Here is a 9655-nt window from a genome sequence, read left to right on the forward strand (position 1 = left end):
CGGGTGATGGATTAAATTCCATTTTATTATATACAATATATTTTACCAACAAAACAACGCGGGAAACTGAATGCGTGAACCAAAGTTGTTATAATATAATAAAGAGAATTAATACCTCCGAAGGGTTGATACCTTTTCACATAATGAGTTATAAGCATAGTGTTAATGTTTGGTGCCACTTTTATATAAGCAATATCAAAAAACACGAAATGATTCATTTCTTTTCATCTTATACAAATAATTTATTAACAATGCATTGACAAGAAACAATTATGCAAGCTTAAATGCATGGAATTAAGTTTTATGGTGTTGAACCTCCTATGTTGTCTTTAACATAACACAATATACGCAAAGCACATTTACACTATAGGTTGTGAACGTGAGAAATCATTGGGCGATATACTTACACCAAGGTAGTTTTCTTATCACCTTTGAAATTTTGTATTATTATGAAATTAAAACTGCATGAATAAAAGGGCAAGTATGGTGATGTACAAGTAAATTCAAGTGTACAAATTAGTACCAACCCTTTCTAGATTGTCCAAGAAGTCATTTCGAAATTTGCTATGACTTTTGATTGTCAGTTGCTCCTTAAGGGCGTCTAAGAGTGATGATTCTATAAGACCATACATCATCTACAATAATAAAACGATATGTAGAAACATAGATCAGAAAAATGAGTGAGTCTAATTTAAAACATTCTACGACTAGAAGGGATCAGAGTAGTATGTATTTAATAAAAAGAAATTGCAATTAACAAAGTTATTAGGACAATCTTAATCAATTACAAGTCGAAATTAAGAAAGGTACAATTCTTCATATACCTTTATATTTATCTTACTGAACTCTGGGATTGAGATAACGGCAACGTTGTCAAGGTCGTTGGAGCATTTCTGTAGTGCCTGAATTGATCCTCTCCTCTGACCATACAACAATATCAACCATTTCGCAAACTTCTTTAACAAAGTTTTATTACTGTTTACCGAGTCGAACCTATTTGCCTGTGAAATAAAATAAGTAACTCCTACTTATAGATACTATATTTTACTTCTAATGTTCTTTTGAATAACATATAAATGTAGTTCTACAAACAATTCTCTTTTGTTTAGTGGTGCTATGTAATTTGCATTATATTTGAATTGCGTTATACTATTGTTACAGCGTTGATTTAAGAGCTTCCGTCTTCATCATATTCAACACAATGTCTAGAACATATTGTACGTCACATTCCTTATTAACAAGTATTTACCTTCAGCGAGTTTTCAAAGAAAACTCTATTAGAAGATTATCTATTAATGCATTTGTTATCATGAAGGCCGCCAAAACCGTAAATGCGCCAACGCAGTGGTTTTAATTTGGAACAAAATAGTTTGAATCTATTTCAAAATCACAGGTTAGGGCATCAACCCGAAATGTTATCTTCTCACTTATGTCACAGGGTAAACATAAATAAAAGACAAAGTCTTCACTATGTCCCGGAATTAAGTTCTATGATAACTATTGACTTGCGATAAAAACAATTCCCGAGTGATTATGAAATTACTTACCGTGTTCATTATATGTCCCGTGCATTCGTACCTACATACAACTATGACGTTTATTCCTCGGTCACTTTTCATACTGGATGTGTATATTTGTTGTAGAATACTGTGCAGATTTTCGACATGCTCGATATTGAACAGTGCAAACATAACTCTGTCAAGCGACAAACCATCAACAAGCGCAGTCATTTCATCCTCTGTGTACAGTGATACGAGATTAACCTTATTAGTGCAGAGTTGTCTTTGTTGAATATCATATGACAAGTAACGACCTTCCAGTATCTATAACTAACTGCTACTTCAAAGCAATATACTAATTCTGTTTAACTAACGTATGATTTGAAGAAAATAGTCATACTTCAAATAGACATAATTGTTATTAGAGAGAAGAAAAACATGTAAGGATATACCTAATTACTACATTATTTTCTTATAATTTGATGTGTCAGGTAACAACCGTCATGTATATGCCATTGGTTCTTATTGCAAAGCAATAACACAATTCTTTACACCTTATAGTGCATTGTTTAAAGAAAATAAAATCGTATTTAAAACATAAATAATTGAAGTATATACAGAAGAAAACACGATTCGCTTTACAGTTTATTATTAAAAAATATATGCCGGATTACAATTGTTAAACAAAAGCACACATACCTGTTGATGTTTCATAGAAAATGATGACTCGTTTCCATTTAAAAGACTTAACAAGGTTTCGAATAGCCTTTGTGCCTGGTAGGGAGAGCAGGAATTGATCTCTAACGAGTGTGAAAAAAAACAAGGTAAACAGTATGAAATTTTAGTGTCTGAAAGGTTCTTCCAAATCATATGCGACTTATTAACATAAAAGGCACATTATGCATGAGAAACACGTTAATTTTTAATTATTTTATTATGGTATTCTTTTTTTAGTATCCAAATTCAAAATAACAATATCATTGGTAATTTATCTAAACCATTTTTTTCAGCTTTTGCTTCTTTGGCGACAAGTAGAGTTATAGTGATTATGTTTGGATGTCAACACACTATATTTTTCACATTTTGCTACTTTTATGACAAATTATCTCACTTTAATGGCAAATTATCTCACATTTATTTCTATTGTCGTCAGGTAAGAAGAATCTAAGATGCTCTGAACCATGATGTAAACATGATAGGCATTAAGTTTGCCCTTTTAAAAGTATTTGTTTCTTTGGGCATAATGTGCATTTAAAGTTTACACGATGCACCAAAAGTAAAGATTGTGTGCTGTTAAGTTTTAATTCTGTACGAAATTAATGTAGTGTTTCAAACTACTATATATAAATTCAACTGCAATTCAATCGTTTTTAGATAACGTTATTTTTTAAAGTATTGAAACGTAAATTATGTTCATTTCAATTCACTATTTACAATGTTTTGTATCCACATATATAACATATAAGGCGGCTTTGCGAATTTCTGTTTAATATTAGATTAAAGGCCAATAAATCATTACAATATTGTACGGCTATCTGATCAGAAAATAAGCAGAAAGTAAAACATGTGATCAAAACCTGTCAATCGACGTCCCATTAATGTCAAACATACAGTAAACATCACTTTTTACATCTTTGTTGCTTATCTTACAGCTATTCATCTCAACAGATTTCTTCTGCTTGTTTTCCAAACTCTATATTATAGATAAATAGCATATCATTAACATTACATTACCAGCATGACAATGACAAATACATTTACAAAAGAAAATAATTTGTGTGATGGTAAACTAGATGAACTGACGTGTTTCTTCGGCTATGAGTTGGTTGGTTTTCTTTCTTCTTTCTTTTTTTTCCTGACTTTTTTTGTTTTGAACCATTCAAATGAGCAAGAAGGTGGGGGTTATTGATATTCAAAGAGTCTGTCTTTCCTATCAATTATTGCTTGCTTACTTGCATAATAAATTTGACGTCGATTTTATCTCGTAGATAATGCATCAAATTACCAGTAGGGAAGGAAATGAGACGAATTTATAGAAATTTCTTTCTGATAATTCAGGTGGAACCAGCAACGGTTACCATCCTTACACTTACTAGGAGGTAAATATTCCTGACAGTGAAACAGACATGCAGAGATAAGAATGACCATGTACTTGTCTTAATATATGTTTGCATAAAATTGACATGCACTTGTTTAAATCATCAATGTAGATAATTACGAAGTAATTAATTATTCACAGAAAAATACATAATTCATTTCTGAAAAGTAAAAGTCCATTTTTTTACTTTTAATTTGAAACGTAAACTTAAAAGATCGATTAATAGTATAACAGTTTGAAGTATTACCATTTGTCGGTCAATGAAATTGGCTCCCATTTTAATAAGTCTTTTATTGTTTGTAGTCAAAATATGTGCCATCTTTAGAATCGATGTGTCGTAGTCGAGTAGCAAGATAACATCAACATCTGTGTCACCGTCCAACTTTCGAACTGGAACAATTGCAATTGTCGTATCAGTATGTCATATCTTTCTTAGTTTATTGAACAATAGAAATATAGGAGTCGTTGGTGCATTTACAATAACCCGGCGGAGTGTAATTTGACTTTGACAATAATTATTTTTAGACATTAAGTCTAATGGTCAATTATCTGTCTCTACTGATTCAGAAATCATGTGGGAAAAGAAGTCGGTCAACATTAGTTCAATTCATTTCAATTATTTTTATAACCATATAAACATTAACATGTTCATCGCCATACTTTCAATTTTTGCGGTTACATACAACTTACTGTGCAAGCGACTTCTTATATTAAGAAAATGTGACATTGTCCGTTGTTATTGATTTATTAAGTTCCTGGTCATGTAAGTGGCTGCCTGGCTATCCAACCGCAATATATAGATAATAGATACTCACTGGTTGACTTGGTTTACATTTGATTAAAAAAAACGGACTATATATATGAAATGAAAAAGAGCAATGCTATCAATTTATTTGACCTGTTTCCAATTCAAAAATATCAAGAGGACCAATGTATACACATTGACATTTTTGTTGTTACACAATTATTTTAATGTGTCATGTGCTGAAATAGTAGCTCTGTAGTGTAAACTATTACACGAGTGGGAATTGTATAAAGTAGTTTACATGAAAAAGCAAATTTAAAACGACGTTTCCAATGATAGAAGTGGCATGTAAGTTGGCTGCCTGGCTATCCAACCGCAACATATAGATTTTAGATACTCACTGGTTGACTTGGTTTACATTTACGAGAACATGTTTATGTTTGTGACAATGCTGCATATCAATAGACCATAAATGCATGTGCAAGAATTAATAACAACGGACAATGTCATTTTCATTAATATAAAAAATCGTTTGCACAGTAAACAAACTTAAAAATATATATGTATATATATTATACGGATACCTGCATACACCAAGTTCGAGATTTCCTTTGTATTTATAAGATATTTAACAAGCATAAGTTCCTGGTCATGTTTAACTAATACTTCTTTCTTGATCGTTCCATTTCCATTTGTTATTATTCCTGAAAATAAAGGCAATTTTCAAGGCACAGCCATGCAAAATATGTATAATAATTATAAAATTCAATAAAACCTTACTCCATTAAAGTCTGCCCGTGTCATATGCTATTATTTGTCTTCTATAACGTATATAATTACGCATATTAATTTTTTGGACAAGGTTAAACAAAACAACAACTGATGTGTTAAATGAAGACGGAAATTCTCTCTGGATCGTAAATCTTTGGAAATTATCTATATCGCATTCATTAGACCTATTTTGGAATACGGTGATGTAATTTGGTGTAATTGTACCCAATATGAACTCGAACAGCTTGAAGATTCAAAATGAGTGTGCACGTATTGCAACTGGTGCAACCAAGCTTATCTCACTAGAAACTCTGCAGAAAGAAATAAATTGGGAATCGCTATCCGAAAGAAGATATAAACACAAACTAATTATGTTTCACAATATGCAGTCGAACAGCACACCACATTATCTCTCATCATTAATACCAAATCAAGATCAATCCCGATACAGCTTACGAAACTCTGAAGATATCGGAGGAATTACATCAAATACTACTCTGTATCCACCATTCTTTCTTGCCATCAGTTATTCGTAACTGAAGCAACTTGCCTGTTATAATACGAAACAGCCCTACAATATCTTCATTTAAAACCTTCTTAAACAAGGACAGAATATATGCACCAATATACTTTGATACAGGTAATCGTAAACTGCAGGTCCTTCACACTCGGCTTCGAACAAACTGCCGCGCATTAAATCACCACCTGTTTTTAAAAAACAGGTCTCTTACCCCTTTGTGTAATTGTGGGCAAATCGAAACTACCCAACATTTCTTTTTCGAGTTCTGTACATACGATGCCGTCCGCAGAACACTCCTCCTTAACTTGCAAGACTTCAGCATAAACCTTCACAAACTTCTCCATGGTGACCCATCGCTTACATACCAGGACAACGTTAATATATTTACAATGTACAAAATTATATAGAAAAAACGAAAAGATTTACTTAGATCCATTCTGATTGAGACTATAATCCTCTCTCACCCTCTTTCTTCTCTTTCCCACTATTTTGTTTTCTTCTTTTATTATACATACTCTTACATTTTAGACATCTACTTGCAGTTAATCTATTCTATATAAGTTTATATATAAATATAGAGCTTTACGTGTGTATAGTTAATACTTATTCCCTTGTCTAGTACATACTAACTATAAACTTATTTAAGACAAACATATAGTTCGCCAAAGGAGAAAAATATTTTAAGACTTGTCTTTCATTCTCATCTTTTTCCATTGTTTAAAAATGTTTTGTTTGTTATATATTTGTATGTACATTATATATACTTTCGGGAATAAATATGTTTAAACTAAATGAAGACGGACATGACAGGAAACACTGATGAATTTCATCTTAATGATAATAATAATAATAATAATAATAATAATAATAATAATAATAATAACACTAATAATAATAATGATAATAATAGTAATTATAATAATAATAATAATGATAATAATAAAAAATTACATACTTCATTACCGTGACATACAAAACAATGAACATACAATATATGAACTAGCACTACACACTCAGCCTAATAGTCCTAAGTATATACGGAATAAACTTTTTACAAAGTTAACATTAAAGATGTACTGTGCTTCTCCTTGAGAAAATATTTAAATAAAAGAACTGTATTGAAATTCATGTAATTCCTGCTTTATACGCTTAAATTGAATAAAAAAGAATAAATACTTTATAAATAGGAAGCTACGTTCCCAATAATATGACAAAGACAGCTGATCTTTACTTAAATAAGCTATATTTATATTCATACTGTGACCACCTATAGTGTGTAGAATTCAAAACATGACATTTTCACTTTGTTTGAAGTTAAAACATGTTTATTTTTATATTAACGAAGAGCCTGAGTTGTAAATATCAACATATTTGTATAGCAAATTTGAGCCAAGTACATCTTTTAATATGCAAACATGGAAAGATTTCACATTTCAATACATAATTCATGAAAACATTGTCGGGGATGTTTCTCTCAAGTTCCAGACAATTAGCCTCTCTTATAACCACACAATGTAATACAAGACTCTCTTTCACAATATTAATCTATGTGTTATTTATATTAATAAATCTGAAATGGATAGTAAAATGAATGTGATATCACTATTATTGTACATTAATTTAATGTGTAACCAAAGTAATTGGAGTGGAGTTTTAAATGCGACCGGTCGATAATAAAGTTATAAAGATATTGACTTAATATTATATGTTTACAAGAGACATATTAGGCTATTTGTTAGCCATTAACCTAACAGACAGTGAACAACCTTTGTATCCAACATAGAGACAGGCAAGCAGGTACATATATTCAGTATAGCCAAATATGGTGTAATTTATTTATTTATCTCACTATGTCGAAAATACCTTAGCAATAAATGGACGTTTTATAAACTCAGAGTCTGGCTAATCCCTTACAAATGTTAATCAAGTTAAGGACAATAATGTAGTAATAATACAAGTACGATAACATGACTGATCATTGTCATAGAAAGATTTAAAGAACTTACCAACGGTGATTCCTTTGTGATTTAATGCTAAATTATGTGATACTGACGACACAATCAGCGTATAAATGCAAAACCAATTAAACATTCTATCAACAATATGAAAATAATTACAATAATGATAATCCAAGCGAATTTGCATATTTGTTAAATTTATATATTGTAATCAATCATTATAATATGGAATTGATAAGTCCTGAACATATCGCGAAAGCACACGCATGGAAAATTAAGTTACATTAATAAAGGCGTCATTTATCGGCTAAAAAAACATGCTTAAGCATTTACTGCAGAATGATAAACAAGCGAATATAATATTATTTATTGAAGAATATCTTAGAATTATTACAATAAGGTCGATCGAATGAAAATCCAATAAGAGAAATATGTCCTAACACTAGCAGCAGTAGATCGTTCACAAAAAGGTTAATTTTCTAAAATATATAAAGATTATTGAGAAAGGTCTTTAAAGCAATGACGTATGGAAAAATTCAACATAAGGTAATGATACATCCCGATATGATACATTTTTCTTAACTTGAACGTTTTCTCAGCAATACTATTCAGTAAATCTACAATGGTTTCCTTTTTACTATAAATAACATGTACGAACAGTGTCAAACATATGTTTTCAAAAAAAAAAAAAAAAACAGTATCGAAATGTATAGGAGTTTAATTGTACTTTTATATAATTTGGCATTTTCATCTGAGACATTGAAATATTGTGCGATCTTTTCTTAACTTTTGTTTGTATAAAGTGGAATAATATAGCAAGCTGCAGTTTAAAGGTAAAAAACAAAAAGAAATAAGAAATAATTGATTCTGGGGACAAAAAAGGAAAAAGAATAAAAGCTAAATAAAAGGAGGAAAAGGAAGCAAACAACAAGAAGGGTGGAATAAAAAAGAAAGAGAAGAGGAACAAACTTCTAAAAGTGATTTAGAGTAGAGGTAGAAAAAGAAGACGTCAGTAACAAATAACATATGGCAAGAAGTAAAATTAATTATTAATTACTTATTATAGCAACAATAATAAAACTTTCAATTCAAATGTATCATTGGCAGAATAGCTTAACCACAAGTCATGTTTTTCGATGAGGACAATCGTCAAATATATTGATTCGATAAATTCATTGTCTGTAAACTTATTCACAAACCATGCAATATAAAAAACATTGACGTTTACCTTTGAAATTAATTATAGAAAGTGGTTGTTATTGTATCGTATATATTCAACTAATCTGCCAAATAATCGTTATGTAAATCGATGAAATGACGAGACTTTTGCTGATCTCTGTAAGATAATCTGTTAAGTTATAATTGCAAACACTAGCTATGCACAAGCAAATCATTAATTCATTTGGTGTTTATAACTCTCACGTTAACAAAGCAGTAACCTAGTTTAAGTACAGGCAACAATAATTCAAATTGCATTCGAGAATTGTTTGAATTGAAGTAATTATTCATTAAAACTTGTTTTGTATGTTGAATGAACAGCATTTTAATACATTAATTTGTATAATATTGACACATAATTGACGTTTTGTTCCAATTCAGTTTTGCATTATCGCAGAGAAGGGACAAACAAAACGCAATGACCTCAAGAATTAAATATTTTTTGTGAAAATTTTATTTTAAATCTGTATAAAAAAGTTTAGAATCTGATCAACTGTTTTGTCAAAAGTTTTATACAAGACCGATGCCTGGCAACCCATTTGGTGAATAATGATGTTTATTTATACGACATAGAGTCTTTAGGTTGAAATATGACGGGTGTCTCCGTGTTTCCGAATATTTGTTATCAAGTTAGAACTATAATTATTGAACTGTTGGGATTCAAAAATCTATACGCATACAAAAAAAGGCATTAAACTATTTTCATTTCCCTCATTAACTTTCTGTTTTCGTCTTAACTTAATTGTAATTTTACAATATAAGATGTTCTTAATAAGTTAAAATTTCTCATTTTAAAATTGCATGTATCCTTATATTTTTTTCATGTATGTATTTTTAGTGACTAAA

The 9655-nt window shown here is 30.2% G+C and overlaps 1 protein-coding gene across 1 annotated transcript; it reads right to left on the minus strand.

Moving 5' to 3' along the window:
• Positions 1-523: 523 nt before the first annotated feature.
• On the minus strand, positions 524-5977 carry LOC132748604 (uncharacterized; the record flags this gene model as incomplete). The annotated part of the gene is made up of 8 exons (XM_060738218.1): positions 5845-5977; positions 4927-5046; positions 3845-3987; positions 3077-3192; positions 2199-2299; positions 1548-1738; positions 825-1001; positions 524-635 (listed from the first exon to the last, which is right to left on the minus strand). Coding segments are annotated over exons 1-8 (1093 nt in total), but the record flags the coding sequence as incomplete, so codon positions are not given.
• Positions 5978-9655: the final 3678 nt, after the last annotated feature.

The sequence above is a fragment of the Ruditapes philippinarum genome, unplaced genomic scaffold (genome assembly GCF_026571515.1).
Source record: "Ruditapes philippinarum isolate M1 unplaced genomic scaffold, ASM2657151v2 ctg10044_1_1_1_1, whole genome shotgun sequence".
Lineage (NCBI taxonomy): Eukaryota > Metazoa > Mollusca > Bivalvia > Venerida > Veneridae > Ruditapes > Ruditapes philippinarum.